The sequence below is a fragment of the Strix uralensis genome, chromosome 19 (assembly GCF_047716275.1).
Source record: "Strix uralensis isolate ZFMK-TIS-50842 chromosome 19, bStrUra1, whole genome shotgun sequence".
NCBI classification, from domain to species: domain Eukaryota; kingdom Metazoa; phylum Chordata; class Aves; order Strigiformes; family Strigidae; genus Strix; species Strix uralensis.
In genome coordinates, this window is record NC_133990.1 from 10399709 (window position 1) to 10419452 (window position 19744).

The 19744-nt window shown below is 47.3% G+C and overlaps 1 protein-coding gene across 1 annotated transcript; it reads left to right on the forward strand.

The window, feature by feature from the left end:
* Positions 1-329: 329 nt before the first annotated feature.
* Positions 330-5821, forward strand: WFIKKN2 (WAP, follistatin/kazal, immunoglobulin, kunitz and netrin domain containing 2). The gene is made up of 2 exons (XM_074889412.1): positions 330-865; positions 3038-5821. Exons 1-2 carry the CDS (start codon positions 665-667, stop codon positions 4547-4549), a joined length of 1713 nt encoding a protein of 570 aa, XP_074745513.1. The 5' UTR covers positions 330-664; the 3' UTR covers positions 4550-5821.
* The last annotated feature ends 13923 nt before the right edge of the window (positions 5822-19744 follow it).

The following is a 19744-nucleotide window of genomic DNA, read 5'->3' on the forward strand; positions in this document are numbered from 1 at the left end:
TCCTAAGTTTAAATAGGTTATTTCTTCCCTACTTCCTTTGTTAAAATATGATATTCTAGCTTTAATTGCTTCAATCCTATTACTTGTTCCCTTTAGCAAGTGATTGTGTAGCCCCTTGCCGTGGGGAAATCCCCTGACCGTGGGTCCGTGTTATTTAGACAAGTACTCTTTCAGAAGTAAATGCCATTCTTAGCATAGGGAAGTACTTTAGGTCTAAAGGGGTTAAGAAGGCCTCCCTGCATTCAGAAACATGCAGGGGTCCCACCGTGCCAGTTCCAGCCTTTTGAACTCTTTCCAGCTTTTTTTTCTTGCAACAAATCTGTCTGACTGCCACCAGGACATAGGAAGCGTGTGCCTGTCAAAGAAATCAAGTTTACTTTTTCTGACTTGTTAACAGAGGCAGGGTATAAATAGAGCTAACTCTGCTCAGACTATTAGCATTTCTCTTAAAATAAGGGGGTAACTTCCTAGGACCTTTAATCCAATGAGGTCCAGACCAAACTGCACTATCAACAGAGGCAGCAAAGGAGCTTGCTGAAGTTTTTACAGAAGTCAGGTGCATTTGGGTTCCTCGAAAATTTAAGGCTTACCAAAAAAAGCAACCCCAAGCAAACAAGAACTACCTCCAGCTCGGTCACTGCCATTGCCCTGGAGAAGTTCTGAGATGTTGGTGGTGCTGTTCACTCGGTGGATGTGGATCTTGCTGGGGAAGAGCAGTGTCCTCTTGCTTCTGGAGGTCTCTCTGAAAGGGAGAGCTCTACCTCCGATCCGGTATTCCCATGCTGGGATATGCCCCAATGACATGAACCCCAACCTGTGGGTAGACGCGCAGAGCACTTGCAAGAGAGAGTGCGAAGCTGATCTGGTGAGTGTTGCACATTTTTCTCTCTCTGCGTGGCGGGCGATGGGGTCTGGCGGTGGGCTCGCTTGCACCGCAGTCTGTTGCTGTTCTGATAGAAGGGCGCCAGCACCGTGTGGGACCTGACGCAGACAGCGCATGTATTTAATTGACCTGTGACCTATATAAAATAGAAAAGGTTTGATGACTTATTAGTTAAGTGGGGAGGTGTGTGGCAGCTGTCACTTATGCTGATGTGGGTATGGCGTCGCTCTGTTTGATCATTTTCCTTGCTTTCTTGTCAAAAGAAAGGTCCAAATTTGACATTCCAGAACTCAGCATGCCTTGGGGCAATCCATAGCATTTTAGCAGTGTCACCATGTTCTTTGGTGGTGGTGGCCATCATCCATGCTTTATATTTCTGGGAGGAATCATGTATGAAATCATTTGATTTAACATGTACAGCATCAGCTTTTGCTGCACTTGAAACACAAAGTATGCTTGGAGTGCAAAACAGGGGCACGGTTAAGATGACCAGGCAGATGTTCTCTCTGATGCTCCCAGCTCAAAATGTGCTTAGCTTACAACCCTAAAATTCATTTTTCACCCTGTCAGCACTGCCAGCTCAAGCTGGCATCTGAAAATACCTGCTCGTCCTGCCTCTTACATCATGTCCAACAGCAAAGCTCCTGCAGCCTGAACCAGGCTGACAGCAGCACGTACCATGCTGAAAAAAGTCACCGGGTTTATGTTCTGTAGCCAGGTTGTTTCTGCAATGCTAGAAGGAGGGGGGGGGCGGGGGGGGGGGGGGGGGGGGGGGGGTAGTAGAGAAAAAGGCTGGCCATCAAGTAAACAAAGAGATTTGCTCAGATGGATCCCATGTGTTATGAATGAAGGTGATGTTTTTACTTTTGCTATTCCCAAATAAGCTCCCTTTATTTCAACTACCAGGTGCAGCAGTGAATATTAAAACACTTGCAAAACCCCAGCAGCAGCAGCAGAGGATGTTGTTTTAATAATTTACTGGTCAAAAACTGAAAGCCAGAAGCCACTGGCTAAATATACTTGCTTTTGCCTCGTGGCAGCACGGAGTCCTGGGACCTCACATGGAATGAGTGGTCTGCAAGCAGCCAAGGACTCTGCCACCAACTTTGCTAAAGCCACGCTCCTTAACCTCAGCCAAAAATGTTACCCGCTCTGGTTTCTAACTTTGCTTCTGAAACATAGTAATGTGCTGCTGGAAATGGGGAAAGAGTTATGTTATTAGGTCATCTTTTTCCCAATATGGAAAGGATACTGGACTCAGGGGAAGCTCTTCAGTTTGGTAGCTTAAAAAACATTTTGTTCTCACTTACGGAGAAAGCCATTGGGTTTCAGGGGGGTTGTAGAGGTTTAACACACAGTGGAAGTGTGTCCCATTGTGTTCATGGTAGCAGCGTTCACGGTCCCTTAAAGTAATCTGTAACAACACAGCAGCCGTGATCACACATATCAAATACCTTTCCTGCACAGTAGATGAAAATTCTGCTAAAATTAACTGCAATTTAGAGCTGACTGTAGCTGAGATGGAGTGTAATAAATCACTAGAAGAGCGATGCTGCATTTGAAAATAGGACTAAAATAGGACAGAGAAGCCATAATGAGCTGTTTTGGGTTTGTTTTTCTAAATACCATAGAAAAATTATTTTTGGAGCAAGAAGTTCCTTACTTTTGAGATATTCTATTATTTCCTCTACAATGTGAACAATTATAAATCCTTGGCAGTTTCACCTCCAAGAGTAGGCTGTTAGTCCCAGGGAATTCAAATAATACTTTACATACTTCTGTGGAAATAAGAAGGATTACTGCCTACAGCCATATGATAAGACTTTCCATCCGCTCTTGTTTCTTAGGGCTTGTCCTCAGGCATTTCAGAGAGTGTGGAAGGGGGGTTGTTGGTTCAGTAGTCAAGCAGTCCATGTGACTCTAGGAAAGACTTATGATGAGGTTAGTGTTTAAGAAACAGAAATACATTTTCCTTCTTGAGAGTCTTCTCTTGAAGCACTTCAGAAACCCCAGTGTGTTTAGACAATTCTTGGTGTGGCAGACCAAGTCCCCTGCGTAACACCTTGAAAGTTTCTGGATACTCTGCTTGCTGCGTCTCTAAAAAGGACTTTATTCTGTCCCCAGTAATGATCAGGTTATTTTCTTTCCCCGCAGGAGTGCGAGACCTTTGAGAAGTGCTGCCCCAATGTCTGTGGAACAAAGAGCTGTGTGGCGGCTCGGTACATGGATGTCAAGGGGAAAAAAGGGCCGGTGGGAATGCCCAAAGAGGCAACCTGTGACCGCTTCATGTGCATCCAGCAAGGCTCAGAGTGCGACATCTGGGACGGGCAGCCCGTCTGCAAGTGCAAGGACCGGTGTGAGAAGGAGCCAAGCTTCACCTGTGCCTCTGACGGGCTCACCTACTACAACAAGTGCTACATGGATGCAGAAGCTTGCATCAAAGGCATTACACTGAATGTAGTCACCTGTAGGTACCATCTTACCTGGCCAAACACCAGCCCTATCCCACCAGAAACAACAGCTCGCCCTACTACTGCCTATTCTGAGACAACAGTCATTGATATCTTGCCACCTGCTCTAGTGAACAACCCTGTCCATCAGTCCGTCTACGTGGGAGAGACCGTCAGCTTCCTCTGTGATGTTACAGGGAGACCCAAGCCAGAAATCACGTGGGAGAAGCAGGTCGATGGGAAAGACAAAGTCATTATGAAGCCAAATCACGTCAGAGGGAACGTCGTGGTCACCAACATCGCCCAGCTGGTCATCTACAACACCCAGCTCCAAGACGCAGGCATCTATACCTGCACCGCCAAAAACAGCGGTGGCCTTCTCAGGGCTGATTTCCCTTTGTCAGTCATCAAAGGAGAACCCACATCCAAAGAAGCTTCCCAAAACAAAACACATTTTCCAACCGATGAGTGCCTGAAGCAACCAGACAGCGAAGACTGTGGGGAAGAGCAGACCAGGTGGTACTATGATGCAAAGAAAAACAACTGCTTTACTTTCATCTATGGGAACTGTAACAGCAACCTCAACCACTTTGAGACCTACGAGAACTGTATGTTAACATGCATGAACGGCCCAATCAACATTTGCAATCTGCCGGCCCTCCAAGGTCACTGCAAGGCCTACGAGCCCAGATGGGCCTATAACAGCTTGACAAAGCAGTGCCAGTCCTTCATTTATGGTGGATGTGGGGGCAACGAGAACAACTTTGAGAGCCGGGAGGCCTGTGAAGAGATGTGCCCTTTCCCGAAGAACACGCACTGCAAAGCCTGCAAACCACGCCAGAAGCTGGTGACGAGCTTCTGCAAAAGTGACTTTGTTATCCTGGGCCGTATAACAGAGCTGACCGAAGACCAAGACTCGGGACACGCCCTGGTGACAGTGGAGGAGATTCTCAAAGATGAAAAAATGGGATTAAAATTCCTGGGGAAGGAACCACTAGAAATCACGCTTTTGAACATGGACTGGAGCTGCCCATGTCCCAACATGACCACAGTGGATGGCCAGCTCATCATCATGGGAGATGTCCACAACGGCATGGCTGTCCTACAGCCAGACAGCTTTGTGGGCACCTCCAGCATCCGGCGCGTGCGGAAACTCCGCGAAGTCATCCACAAGAAAACCTGTGAGCTTTTGAAAGAGTTCCTAGGATTGCATTAACCTCCTCCACACGTGTCAGCCTTCCAGACCCGTGTGTTATGTAGGGCTAACAAGCGCTAGGCTAGTGCACAAACTAAACAAGCTGTTTGAAGATACACTGTAGGAATTATGCAGAACCCTTATTTTAATCCATTAATGATGCTTAGCAACAATGTAGTATGGTCTTTGGCAAGCACGTAAAACAGCAGCAAAAGGCTATTAATCTTGCATTGAAATCAATTTGTCCGTATAGGAGTGCCATTTAACTAGATGACTCACTGCAGTAATTATACAATTTTTATGTAGCTTCCATCATAAATGACGAAATTCATAGCATTTGTTTAGCTAATTGGTACACAGCTAAGTAATATATAATGTCAACTTAATCTGTCTCATTTACAGTATGGAAATGCTATGGTAAGCCATTATAAAAAAGTCACGCTTGTGTCCTTGTAGCAGCACTAACATTTCAAGACAAAAGCCTGTAAATTATTGTCTATATTTACAATTGTGCACATTTAACCAATCTATGCATTATGAATTTGCTTCTTGTAATTGAAATTTTCCTAGCAGTTTTCTTTGGAATGTACCTCGTTTTTAAATGGCAACTACTACCTACCTTTCAATCCTTACTGGAGAAGAAACGCCCTTGATCCTATGCCCAGGACAACAGGTCCCTGTAGAAGCTCAAGGCACAGTCTCACCCTGAAATGACTTTTCTGTCATCAGAACAAGGTCAGCAAACACCCTCATTCCATTGCACTTCCGTATTTTTGTTTTAATCAATATATTGTCTATAACAAACAGTCCAAGGCAGGACAGCAGTGTGCTGCCAGTTGTCTTGCTTTTGAAAATCCTTTACACCCGAGCGTATGCAGCAACTTATTGCTTATTTTCATTAGAAATCCTGCTTTTATAGGTGAGAGAGTAAAGGAAGAGAAGTCAGAACAAAATTCAAAATAGCAAAGTGCAATACGCAGTCTGCAGACTGTATTACACAGGCACAAAGCTGCTGCAACTGAACTGCACAGACACAGACACACAGAGCGAACGCTCTTTAAAGCCATTTATTAATTCGACCCTTTTAGAGCACTCTCAGAAGCCACGGAAAACATTTTCCGCCAGGGCACTGTATATATGCATATGAATAAATATCCTAAGAAAGACAGCACGGGCTGTCGTTGTGAGCACGTGCAAACACATAGGATCGATCATTTTAACATTCGTGTGTCCAAAAATGTAACATTTGCCTATTCAAAAATCCTTAAATAAAGAAAAAGCTGATCCTGGAAAATTCCTGCCTCCGCTAAGGACTGTCATTGCAGGGAGGAGGGGTGAGCATGGCACGGCGAGCCTTATCATTGCTCTTCGTTCGGTTGGTGCAGGGAGTTACTACGGCGGTGCCCAGAGCTTTGTGCCTGGCACAAAAGGCCAGTTCAAGGCTGGACGGGTGTCAAGACACGTTTGGGTGCGAGCAAGGAAGGTGCAGCGAGTGCTACTCCGTGGTGCCATCTAACGGGCTTGCTGCGGGCTGGGCGGCAGGACGGTGGCTGCTGCCCGGCGGTGGACATGTGTCTGCTTTTGCAGATGTGTGCTGGGGCTGGGCATGATAAGGGCTGGCGGAAGGAGCTTGAATAGGCACATGCTGGGCTTCAGCATGATGTGCAAGGCTCTAAACCCCCCAAAGCCTGCACACGTTGGGTATTTTGCAGTTGCAGGGAGGAAGAATAACAGTGAAGGTGACAGCGGTGAAGGTGAGGCCAGCTGTGGTTTCTGTGAAGGCTTTCCCTGAACCGCACCAGCCACGGGCAGAGACCACAGCATGATGGAGAACTGGGCTCCTCTCCCAGTGATCTGGGCTTGGGTTATGTCCGAAATGCTCTGGCAACAGGAACAGAATCTCCAGTTATTTGTATAATTTCAGAAGAAGCTGGGTGGGAGGAAGAGGAGCCTGGAACAGACTTGCTGGCCAAGAAAATACCTGCTTGTTTTCTTAAGTGTACATCAGACAAACTCCAATTAAAGGCCCATAATATTTGTGTACGTTCTTGTGAAGACCATTTTCTGGAGCTGGGAGATGCTGGTCCCACTGCCCTCTGAAGCAGTTAGTACCTCTGCCGGATCATCCCTGGCTGTGGCAAGTGCCACTGTTCCGATGGCTCATCTGTCATTTTTCAAGCAAGCCGTAGGAAGTGTCTTGTTCTTGCCATACTTTCTAACACAGAGACATCGGAGGATGAAAGTTTAATAAAGACTGGCTTTATATGGCTCTTTTTTTTCCAAAAGCTAAAGGATTTTGCAAGTGTGGGAGTGTTGGAGTGACTCGGGAGACATGTACCCGGTTGTTCCAGAAGAGCTGGGATGCAAACGTAGCTGAGAGCAAAAAAGTACACGATTCATTGCTTTTCCAGCTAGCACATTACAGGGTTTAAACCTGGGGTCTAAAATGCAGTCTTAACTTCTACTCCCAGTTAAACCCCTGGGAATAAAGCCTGCACTTAAGCGACGTGAGCATGCAAGTGATGCGCTGTGCTGTGAGCCAGGGTTGTGCATAACGTGTCTCCCAGCCCCCCTGGGCATGCAGTCCTGGTGTGTGAGGACTTGGTTGCACGGGGGATCCCAGGGGACATTTTGGGTCAGTTTTCCAACGTGGTGCAGTGCGAGGGAACACCGACCAGCCCAGCCCAGCTCCCAGACACGATATGGCTGTGCTCGCGTAGCTCCTGCCCAAACCTCTGGAGCCAGGCTGCTCCCGAGCCCCGCGGGGTCTGCAGGATGGCTCTGTGCTGAGCAGATGCACCCTCGGTACGAGGCAGCATGGGCAAGCACCAAACCCAACCACCATCCCCCTCCACCGTCCCTGTATGGGGACATGGTCCCCGCTCTGTTATGGCTCAGGCTGATCTGTTCAGCTCCTGTGGTGCCATGCAGGTGTGCCAGCCGGGACTAGTTCGGTGCCAGCAAGCAGCCCCACAGTGACAGGTCACCCAGAGAAGACAAATATTGGACGTGATCAGCCCCTTTGGGAGCTCCCCACGGGTGCACAGGGCTGTGCTCTGCTGCACTGAAACACCACAGCTGCCCCAAGGCAGAAGGAGCCGTGCCACGGGCATCCCCTTTTCTGCTTGCCAGGGCCACCCCAAGAGCACCACACCTCCCCGTGGCATGGGACTGACCCTAACCCTGAGCCTCTCCACCTTCTGACCTTGAAGAATTTAGTTCTCCACTCAAAGCTAGTATTTTAGTTCAGCCTCTTATTAAACCCTTAAGAAGCCTAAAATTCAAGTCTGACCAGTCAGCCAGCCTGAGGAAAGCCTACACACCGGCCAGGCGCTGAAGGATGTCGTTAAAGCCTTTGCAAGGCTAATAGGCACTTGCATGTGGCTCCTGATCAGAAAATCCCTTTTGTGTTGCTCATGCACTCAGTTTTCCGTCCTGCTCTCTGGGGTGCATCTCTCAAGGTTGTCAGAAAGCTGGAAGGAAATGCCAGTATTTAAAGTTTGTATTAAACATATGAGAGGAGAGAGAGAAAGGAAAAAGCCTGCTTGACTCCTCTCCTTGCACAGCAGTGGGCTGGGAAGGGGCAGAAGCGCCTGTTTGAGGCTCCAGGGAGGAGCTGGAGGAAGGATGTCACCTCCAAAGCCACCCGGCCACAGCCATCGGCCGCTGTCAAAGCTCTCCTCCGTGTGTGGACACCTGAGAAGCAGCATTTCCTACAGACACTGGCCTGGGAAGCAGCAAGGGAGCAAAGCCACGTTAGCTGGGTCCGAGACCTGCAGGACCTCCCCAGGGCTCAGGGACGGGTCAGGGTGGCAGGAGGAAAGTGCAGAGCCGCTGGCAGCAGCGTGGCGTGCCCACCTCCCAGTCTGGAGTGAAGATGAAAAGTGCAACACATGAATCTGCAAACCCTGCAGCTAGAGCTCAATGGAAACCATCCAGCAGATGGATCCGAAAATGAGTCACAGGTTATTGTGCAAACCGTCTGTGCAGCCGAGCTCTGTTAACAGGGGGACAAAATACCAGCAAAAAAAGTGATGGCAAGTGGCTTCTGCACAGGGGACGGCTAGAGCCCGTCCAGATTAGGTGTAGGGCCTGCTGCACTGTACAGCCGGCGGTGCGGGGCGCGAGGGCCCCGTGTTAGCATGCCTGGAGAGATGGCTGCGTGATTACTCAGAGATAGGATCCTGCATCGCCGCAAAGCCCAGAGCGGCTGAGGTCAAAGGAAAGAGGAAATTGAGCGTGTTCTCATTGCAGAGGCTTGAGATGAGGTCACGCAGAAGCTTTTATGGGCAACCAGCTCCAGAACTAGGAGCAAACAGAGAGGATGACGCCATTGGAAGATGATTCAGATGGCAAAGGTATTTAAGAGCTTAGTTCCCAGTTGTTTCAAAGGGAATTAGGGACCCCTGCAAGAATTACCACCTGGCCACGGGTCTCAGTTCCCGAGGTGGCTGTGATGAAGGTCATGCACGGCTTCAGCCAACACCTAATGACTTCCTGCAAAAAGGAGGGGTAATTCAGCTGGCACCAAATTAGCACCTTGCACTATGAGACCCACTTCCTCCACCTGAAGCACCTTGCGCCCTGCTTTGATGTAATTTGTGCGATGTGCACGTGCTGTGAAATTCCCCATGTAGATAATTACCAGGAAAAGATCATGGCCAGGCTGGGTATCTATACCGGGGCTGGTTTCTGAAGGCGCAGCTGCAAAAATGTCACCCTGAGCGAGAACTTCCAAGTTTAGAGCTTGTGTTTTTATACCAAATATTTAGTGTTTTCCCCTTCACTGGCACTGGTTACTGATTGACTACAAGTGACCTCCAAGTGCCTTATTGATTTACAGCGGCTGTCAAAGGACAAAAAAACGAGCCCCATGTCCAGGATCTGAGAAATACTCTGAATGGAGGTTGCACAACTGAATAAATGTTCTGCCAGCTCTTTAAATCTTGAAAAAGAAAAAAAAAAAAGTCAGCTTGAGCTCCTGATCTACAATGCAAACACCAGTGGGATATGAAGATAACACTGTAGCACTGGCGGACACATCTATTAGCCAAAAAAGCAGCACAGCCTGTTTAATTCACAGCTATTTATGGCCAAGCAAATGATATGACATGCAGGCCTGAGTTTAGAAAGCCAATGGAAAGTCTTCCAAAGGCTGCTATGCGGTTCAGGTTTCAAAGTCAGGAAACGTTCTGATTTCGGTGTTTTCCTCTGTGCACACCCTGTTACCACCTTTCTTCTCAGCCAACCCTCCATGGTGCCAGCCTGTGCTGGGTGCTTACCCATCCAGCCGCTGAACTGGGGGCCCAGCTGGCACAGTTTGGAGGGTCTCCTCCAAACCACAAGCTTGCTGGTGGACACAGACCTACACGTGCTGCAGAAGCCCGTGGCCACAGCAGCTCTGACAACGGCAATGAGAGCAAAACCCAAAGGACTTGAATGTCCATGTTTCAGGATTACAGCCAGTTTGGGGTTAGCGATGAGCCTCCTCCAGACACCTCTCTGGGGCATCTTGTACGACCCCCTGAGCCATCAGACACTGGTGCTTACAGGATGGAAAGGGCCATGGGTCTTGTCCCACTTGCAATTCCCACCCCCTCTCATTTGTCCCAGTGATGGCTAGAAATGCAGGAGAAAAGGAGAAGGCTGGAGAAAAGAGAAAAAGATTCATCTAGAGGGAGGAGGGGGAGCATTTTTTTACCTTAAACTGGCATGACAACATGGTAGTTGGACTGGATTAACTGGCATAAAAAGGAACTACCCTAAAGGGGTTTGTGCCTTCTCTTCCTCCTTCGCTCCGCTCCTAACACACCCAAACCAAGGGGGGTATTGTAACACATGTAAAGGACACGACTTCCTCTACTGCTTGAAATAACCAGAAAAACAACAGTAATAAATCTCCAGGATCAGATGGTATTCACCCAAGGGTAAAAGTACTTACATAAAAAATTGCTTAACCATTAACTGCAGTGGATAACCTTTGCTTCAGTCTGCGGCAGGACCAGAGGATGGAATAATGGCTAATTTTAGAAGAGGGTTCCTGGGAGCTGGGTATGAAAACTCAGCAAGTCTGGTAGAAACTGTAATAGAGGCTAAAACTCACAGCTGAATGATGAATATGATGTAAAGAGGAAGAGTCAGTGGACTTCAACAAAGGGAAGTGATGCTTCGCAACACTTAACTTTCTTTGAGGCAATCATGAGGACAGAGTCGGTCCAGCTGATAGAGTTGACTTGGATCAAGGCCTTAGAGCAACTTCCTCATCCAAAGCTTTTCAAGACATGTAGCTGTCCTGCAGGGAGAGGTAAGGCAGTCTCTTGAGCCAGTAACTGATTGAAACATCGGAAAGAAAGGGTGAGACCAAAAGGTCAGTTTTCACAATGAAGAGGAGCCATCAGCAGCATCCCAGGGGACCTGTGCAAGGGCCTGGGCTGCTTGATGTAGATGGTCTGGAAGAGGGATGGGAGAGGTGGCTTACAAAGGTTGTTGTTGAGATCGAGTTATTTAGGGCTGCAAAAACGCAAGCTGACTGTGAGGAGCTGTAGAAGGGCATCGTAATACCAAGTGACAGGATGATAAAATAGCAGATGAAATGCAATATTGATTAATAGACCTATGGGGGGAAAAGTGAGTCCTAGCTGTGCATTCCTGTGATGACTTCAAACAAGCTGTTTCTATTCGAGACCTGGATGATCTGCACATGGGTCTGACCAGGGCGGCCAGTCCAGCCTGTCTCTGGTGTGCAGGCAGCCCCCTGAGCAGCTCCTGAACATTGCCTCTCTCAAAACAGCACCAGCAGCCTCACAACTTGCAACCATCCCACTAAAAAGCACAAAAGTCTATGGACGTCTTAAAAACCCAACAGCATTTGCACATCATGCTCAGACTGGGTTGGTTACTGCCTTGCTAAGAAAACGCTACTTGCTACTAGAGACTTGCTCCTAAGATCACCAGATAAATCTCAGCCACATCACAGCCCCATAAAGTCACATCTTGTTAAAATAGGAACCTTACCTCCATCTGCCCCCCCCCCCAGGAACACCATGCTGCAGGAGGGACAATGGTCACAGTCACAAACCCAACTCTGGAGCCCCGAGTCTCTTTAGGAGGTGCCCCACAATAGCTGCATCTACGGAGCTTGGGGAAGATGCAGGAAATCACAAAGCTCCACCGGGACATGACTCCAAGGTTAGCCTTGGCCAAGTCACTCCATGGCTGGACAGACAGCAAGGTGCAACCAGGACACTCTAGAGACAGTGATGGGGCAGAGGATGGCTCACTGCCCCCAGGAGGACTCACCATATAAACAGGCAGGGTCACGTTCTCCATCCAGCAGTGTCCAACATATAATTTAATTACACGAGCTAAAACCAAGCACTGGCACCCAACTAGTCACACACACAATTACTGCACCCACCATGGCCTCCGCACGGAGGACCAAAGGTCTTCTTCACACGGTCACATCTTTCTGTTTTTGCAATATTTTGGGTGCAAAGAAAAAAAAACTTACCCCTCAGCACTGAAATGATGTCAGATCGCGGGAAATTGGGGCAGGAGCGTCCAGCTACTCCCAGCGCCTGACACGAGGTGGCGTGTGGCATCACGGTTTGGGCACCTCGCACTCGCTCACTTTGCATCCGCCTGGTTTATTTGCTTCTTAAAGTGAAGCTTCCTCCAGTTGTGGTTAGATTTGCCTCGCCCTAGTTAATGTAACTGTTTCACAGACACTTGACTGTATAATTTAGATTTTCTAAGTGGAAAGCAACACCCCCCCCCCTCCCCGAGCTGGATGGCTGGTTCTCATTCGACTGATTTCATCCTTGTCTCGTTAGTAATACAGCAGGAGAGATTTTAGGTTTATCAGGGGAAAAAAAAAGATATAGTAAGGAGTGTGATAAGGCAATTAAATCCATTTCCAGAGCTGCAGGAAAAAGACACAATGTATAATTTATTTGAGGCTTTTTCTCTCCCTGTTTGCAGATTTCACAGTTTCTAAATATATTGGTCCAGTTATTCAAAATTATTCATGAATCTCTTCAGTGAATAATACTTGACCTGCAGATCATCTGAAAAGTGAATATTGCAATCAAATTCTCCATTTCTGCTCTAATTTATTGTAGCTAACAGATGTATACTACTCAGGTAATTAACTCAGGATGAAACTCCAGTTGTGTATTTGATTATAACATTTGCAATTCACCATTTCTACTGTGCTAGCTAGTTCCAAAAGTCATCTAATCAAGAGATGGGCAAAAGTGTCTTATCTCTGACATAACGAAATTGCTACTTTTATCAGTTGGTTTGGCATTTCGGTGATGGAGCCGCTGCTCACAAGCACGTGCGACACAGGCTGTATATAGACACAGCAGGCTTGCACAGAGTTAGCAGAGAATAAACATAGATTAAAGGGAAAAAGTTAATGGCTTTCTCAGATCTACCCATCTAACAGGTGTGATAAGCAGGACTTACGCCAAATTCTCCTTATCTGTTGGGTCTCTGATGTACTTTTCCCCTGAAAATATCGGGAGCAGGGTGGGGTGGGCACTTTGCTCCTTGACTGTCTAGCCCATGTCCGTGCTTGGGATTATTTACTGTGTTTGTATTATGGGGCTGCCTGGAAGGGGGCTGCACTCTGCCAACAGTGATGGAGAGCTGCAGCTCACCTGCAGAGAGTCCAAACAGGGGGGTGACGGGACGGAGCAAATGGCCCCTGGGTGCCGTGGCCCTGCGGAGCATCCTTGGTCCCGGGTGCAGAGGCTGGAAGGGCTGAACCACCTTTCTGAAATTACTTGTTGGGCTTTCGATTACAGAAATATCTAAGCGTGCTGGCAACCCAAAGCATTTAGAGATCCTAAGTCACATCTCCCAGTGTCACAAACTTGGTTTTAAAATCTTGTTATTTCTTTTAAATAAATTCTTGGGTGTTTCAGTTGTTCTTTTAATTTGTCTTCAGATGGCAAAGCCTTTCAGGGATCACAGATTTATGCTCTCCTTTGCCACCAACAGCATTAAACGTATACTCCTTTTCTCACTTCTATTTGTGAATGGAAGTTTGAGGTCTCACTTAGTCACAGAATCTCCAAAGCAGGAGCCTCCGGAGATCTATCAACCGTGACAAGACTCACAGGAGGGTCAGGAGGAGCAGTGTTGCCACCTAGGGACCTTCTGTGAGCTCTAAGAAAGTTTTCTCCAGGGTGGGATGCTCTGATGCACTTCACTCGGTTAGTGGCTGTTTGCCTGCTTGCTGTAGGTGTGCTGGGAGGGAAAGCGGGTTTTGGTGAATGGTCTTTTGGGCTTGGCTTTTGTTTTCCTGCAAAATTATTAGCCCTCGTGGCTCAGCAATATGTGCCGGCCAGAAATCCTGCCCTGCAGCCACCAGCTGCCTCATAAAGACTGTCACCCAGCCCCTCTGTCACAGGCTCCGGGAATGTGTTTGTCCCGAGATGCACTTCTACACCTGTTACTTATTGATTCCATTTTTCATGTTTAGCTATAGAAGTTTTTCAGCAAACAAAAATTGAAGGAGGATTTGCTGCTCCTACCCTGGCAGGAAGATTTACACATGAGCAAATGATTTGTAACAAATACCGTGTAAGATAGATGGAGCTGCTTCTCTTGTTCACAAATTATTCACAGACTATGGGCTCAAAGAGAAAGAAATTTTTTTCTTCCTTTGTAAAATACACACACATGCATTTTTTTATTGTTATTTACGACTACTTTAACTGTAAAAAACACTCTTGAGAGCACCCTTGCAGAATTATTGCAGCTCACTGGTTGTTTCGTTGGTAATCTGGAGAGAGGACAGGTTTGGGTTTTTTTTTTTCCCTTATCCTTTTTTTAGTAATTGCCTCGACCAGTGAGACTTTTGTCACGGGTTTGAGCCTTTGGACATTACAAGGTCATAAAATTTAAGTGCCTGGCCTCCACTTTTCTCACCAGTCTGGTCAAAGGAGCGTATCATAGAAACAGCTCCTGGATTTTGCTGGGCAAGCACAGCTCCTTAAATCAGGCTCCAGGGCAAACGCTCGTGACCAGCCATTTGGGATTGAATTCTGCAAGCATTCCTGAGCGGGATGAAAAAAGTGCTGTTTCTAGAACTGTTTCTGGCAAAAAAGGAGGTTTCTAGAGCCTCAGGTGACACCACAGGAAGAAGCAGCGGGAGATGGACATGTAAATAGAGACAGGGACCCCTGACACCCTGAAGGGCTCAGAAGGATATTTCTAGGTAGAACCTTTGGAGTTTTGTTTATATTCCATATTGCCCATATAAAGGACTAGTTTTGTTTTTCTGGATAAAGCTTTCTTTTCCCTACTTCCATGCTAGAATTAAAATGCATCTCCAAGTACCTGGCAATGCTCTGAGTGGGGGCAGATCCTCCATCCAGCTGTGCTCCATTCATATGTAATTTGGAGTTTTCCTTCTTGACCAGCCAGGTAAGTGAAGCAGCTCCAAGCCTCGTTCCTGTGGTAGCTGCATCCTGCAGAAGCCACACAGCCCTGCGAAACGGGCATTGCTACAGTCTGCCTTATAAAATCTAACAGTTCATTACAAAAATAAAGATAAATATTATATTTTTACCCTGAAGATCCAGACGATGTTAGGTGCTAAGTAGGTCACTATTCAAATCCCTGTCTTCATGGCTGGTGTGTTCTAGATGTGAGCATGTGTGTCTATGTTACATATCCATTTGTGCAAATCATGTAACATACGTAAAACTCATTGGCCTGTGAGCTGAGCAAATACACAATTGGTCTGTGAATCCATTACTGGTAGGAGCAGATGGGTTGCTTGCTTAAATAAATGCATTTGCAAACTCCTCTAGGTCTGCTTTCAAAAACACCAGTTTGTTTATATAACATGGTGTAGCCAGGCTCCTACATTCTCTGCTCACCAAACCTTCCCTGGCCTGCAGTTCAGGTGCTTTCACTTTTGCATACAGAAAATCTGAACAAGAATACGTTTTTGCAAACATAACTAAAAAAAAAAAAAAATTAAATCTCTTTTGATTTGTAACGTATGAGTAAAGCATTGTTTACATTCGTGCACTGTTAATTGGAAGCATCCATAATATGTCAGTCTGAGGCAGAGCAAAATAGACACAGAATAAAAATATCTGCAACAACCTGGTCCTGCAAATGCTGAGTAACTTTATGCTCTGGAGCAGAAGTACCTTGAACAAAATAATTTTATTCATTCCTTCTGGAGCTGCACATAGTGGATGGCTGGAGTTAGCAAGAGCAAGGGAGGGAAATAAAAAGCTACATTTTCCCTTAATTCTGCTGTTGCACACTCAGCTGACAAAAAAAGTCAATGGGCTGGGGAAAGCACATTTGGTTGCTTTGTGCTGCTTGGGTGGGTGTTTCTTGTTCACCTGCGGGAGCCCATTTCCACCCAGCACAGTGCTCTGTCCTGGCTCCACACCATCAGCTCTCGCACAAGCACAGAGCCTGCAACCTGCCACCACTCCCCAGACGCCCTGGAGACCTTCTGCTGGAGAGGAAGAGGAGGAGGGGGAGAAGAGCATGCTCACATGGCTCATCAGCTGCCCGCACAAAATGAGGCTGGTGGTTTCAGCCCCGTTCCCACGGCACAATTGCTGAGAGCACAGGCACGGCGGGCTCTCAATGGCCACCTTTGTTGGCAGCCACAGGCAGGAGCGTGCAGGCTGCTGACGTGGCACCCGGCTGTGTCACCTTGCCCTGTCCCCTGCTCCGGACGCACCGGGAGGCTGGACGGGGGGAGAGCCCTTCGGCCACGAGCAGGGGCTCAGACCACCTCCTTCCTAATTTTTATGTTCGCTTTTATGTCTTAAAATAAAATTAAAAAAACCCAAACAAACAAAGAGCCCAGCAGAGGAGGGAGGAGGTGGAGGCACTGCCCCTTCAATAGGTCCTTCCTCTTTCTTCAGTTCCTTACTTCCCCCCTTCCAGTTTTTTCCCCTACCTGTTGAAACGTGGTTACCACGACACAGTGACGGAAAAGCTGCAATTTTAATGTGTGAAGCTGTCACAATTTTAAACAATTGCTTTAAAATAAAAACAACCAAGAGGAAGAAAGCATTCCCCTCCCGCTGCCCTGCCACCCGCAGCACCCAGCGCCGCTGCCTGCCCCGCTTGCCGTGCCGGTGCTTCTCAGCAGACACACTCCCATCCCGGCAAAAGTCAATGTTTACATTTGTCACATATATTTTTAGTGCATCCTAGACCCAGCTATGCCTCAACCCAGCCTTGTGGGCCAACTGCCATGTCAAAAGGCATCTCTCAGCAAATGTTACTTCATTTCTGGAAGGACCGAGGAAAGAAAAATCCCCAAGTGAATCCTGGCAAGAGCTGGCTGCAGGGTCCCTGTTTCACCAGTCCTTCAGGTTCTTCCAGTTCACAAGGACAACGTGTACAGGGAAAGCATTTGCTCTGCAAGTGGCCTCCAAGTACCTGACCTCTGTAAATTGCGAAAAACTCTCAGAGCAGCAAAGCACCAGGCACAGACCCCTCACCCCGGGCTGACTGCACCGCAGAGGGACTATCAGGACAAATCCATTGGGTTTTGGTGGTCTGCTTTGGACTGCTTCTAAGAGGACTTCAAAGAGTTACAAGTAATAGTGACTAATTTTCCTTCTTTGTGTCTCAACTGGCTTGTGCCCATACTGCTAGGACGCCGTTGAGTGTTGCACACTAATTAACACCTTCGCCGTGGGCACTGCACAGCCTGGGTCATCTCCAGCAAAAGGCATTTGTGTCCCTGTCTACAATTAAGTGACAGTCGCTGCTGTTTATAGTCCCACTCAACATCAGCTCCCTTGAAAACATCCCCGTAAAGCAGCTGTCTCCAGTTTAAGCACATCCCGATCACGCAGAGGATACTGAATGGATGGAAAGCAAACACTACTTTCCCTTCTCCCGTGCTGTGGGAGGGATCGTGCATTTCACTGGAGAATAAGGCCAACCTTCACAGTGCCAAAGTCCACAGCTCACCTTGTCCCTGGCTTTGCAGGGGACAGCTGGCAGCTCCTCCATCTCCCCTCTGCCCTGTCCCCAGCTCGAGGCTGAGGACAGCGATACCTCACGGGGCTTTTCTAATGATAAAAGTCTGTTGATGACTGGGAGGTGCTTTACGACAGCAGCGGTATTGTACCCCAGGGTCACCCAGAGCTCTCAAGTGAGACGGAAACCTCACAGCACCTCTGCAAGGCACAGAAATGGGGTTACACCTCGTGCTGATGGGGAATGGAGGCCCAGAGAAGTTGGAACCACTGCTGGAAGCCAGGAGCAGGCGAGCACGGTGAGCAGGTCATATCCTTTCATTCCCAGCTCTCCACAGCATGATTTATCAAGTGGTTATGAAAAAAAACCAACAAGTAAAGAACGAAATAATTGGCCAGAGGTTATACAGCCTGGCTCTCCTTTGTCTTTCAGCCTGCCCAGATAAATGTCATTTAGGAAAGGCTGGAGACAGGACACAGCCCTCAAGTTCAGGAGCTCTAATGGGGAGTGAAAGAAAAGGCCCTGAATGAAGATAACTGCAGCAGTTACATGACTAATCCTAACATCTACGGACATTTTCCCCTCTGACTGTAAGAGATATGTGATCCTAAGCAACCTTAAGGAAAACAACCCCATTCTGGCTAGCAGATGACTAACTGCTTGCAAATAATACAGGTATCTTTTTCTATATCACAAAAGACCAAAATGTCCAAGATGACAGTGCCCCACAGAAGTGACTCAAAGCCAGGCACTCAAGCACCAGCAACTGGGAACCGGACAACGCGAGACCTGGCTGCAGCACCCCCAGCCAGAATGAGCCTTTTGTTCCAGCAAATGCAAATGCCATGATAGGGAACGGGCCAATTTGCCACCCTGCAGCAATGCCCCCGGCTGCAGGGTTGGGCTGGATGGTCTCAGATCTCTCCAGAAAATAGGCAAAGTCAAAATCCTAGCTCTAACCACTCCGGTTTTTGGAGAGTCATCTCAAAGTCAGTCTCACAGATGATCCCCGTCTCCACTTACATATCGCTCATTTTCTAGTTTTGTCAGGCGGATATTTAAGTATGTGGAGTCCATTTGTGCAGGCATCAAAAAGCCAAACTCATTGGAGATGTCAGACCAAAACGTATTTAAAATGCATTATTAGCCACATATTACCCACAGCACATACGTAGAGAGGAAAAGTTGCAGTGATTGTGAAAGGCAAAAATCTGTCCTGCATTGTTAAAGTTTCCCTCCCCACAGTTACCTTTGTTGTAGGTGAACAGGGTCATCCTCCTCTCCATCCATCCTCCTTTTCTGAGCCTCCGTGGGCAGGGTGGTAGAGCCGGGCGAGCAGGAGTCTTTCAAGAGCAGCAGCAGAGGCCAAGGAAATCAGCCTGGGCAGGGTCGGGATACTGCAGAGAAGGAAAGGAATAAAGTACATGACATTACTACCGCAGGATTGTTTACAAGATTTGAGTCCCATGTTGCCACTGACAATTAACTATAGAACAGCAGAGGAACATTGTTCTCTACCATAACTATGTATATTTTTAAATAAATATGTTCCACATGTTTTGTAAAGGAAGCCTCTTTGCCTAAAGCATCTACATCTTCTCAAGCCTCCATGGTACCGCGTAAACCATGTTAGTAATAACAATTGTTCCTGAATTTGTTTCTTGAACATAGATCACAAAATACACAGTTTATCTGGAAGTGTGTGTATACTCTTCTATTTTTGTCCTTCTTGTTCAACCTTGTAGAGTAAAACAGGCAACTGTGAGTCCGGAGAGTCCATCTCTGATGGAGACTGTAATCTCTGCCCTGAAGAGATTACAGTCTCCATCAGATAATACACTGCAAATTATACATGGTGAGGTACAGACCTCAGACAAGCAGAATGGGGAGAATGGCTTGGTTTGGGAAAGAAATTAGGAAAAGCAACTCTAAGAGAAGACTTTGAAGGAAAACAGAGAGAAAATCAGTAGGGGGAAACCTAGGAATTTAAAAGAATAAACAAGGGAAGAAAGAGTTTGCATAGCAGAACACTGAAAAAAGGACTGATTCATAAAGATGAGATCCAGACCCTGCATTTAAGCCTACGTTCGGGCAGGTAAGCTGCTCCAAATACTGAATTCTTAAAACCACAGAGACACCAAGAAAAGATGAAAGACAACCTTACTGACCTCTGAAAGTCCACGACCCCCAAACGTATGCCACCTACTGAGGTGATCATCAAGTCAGCCTTGC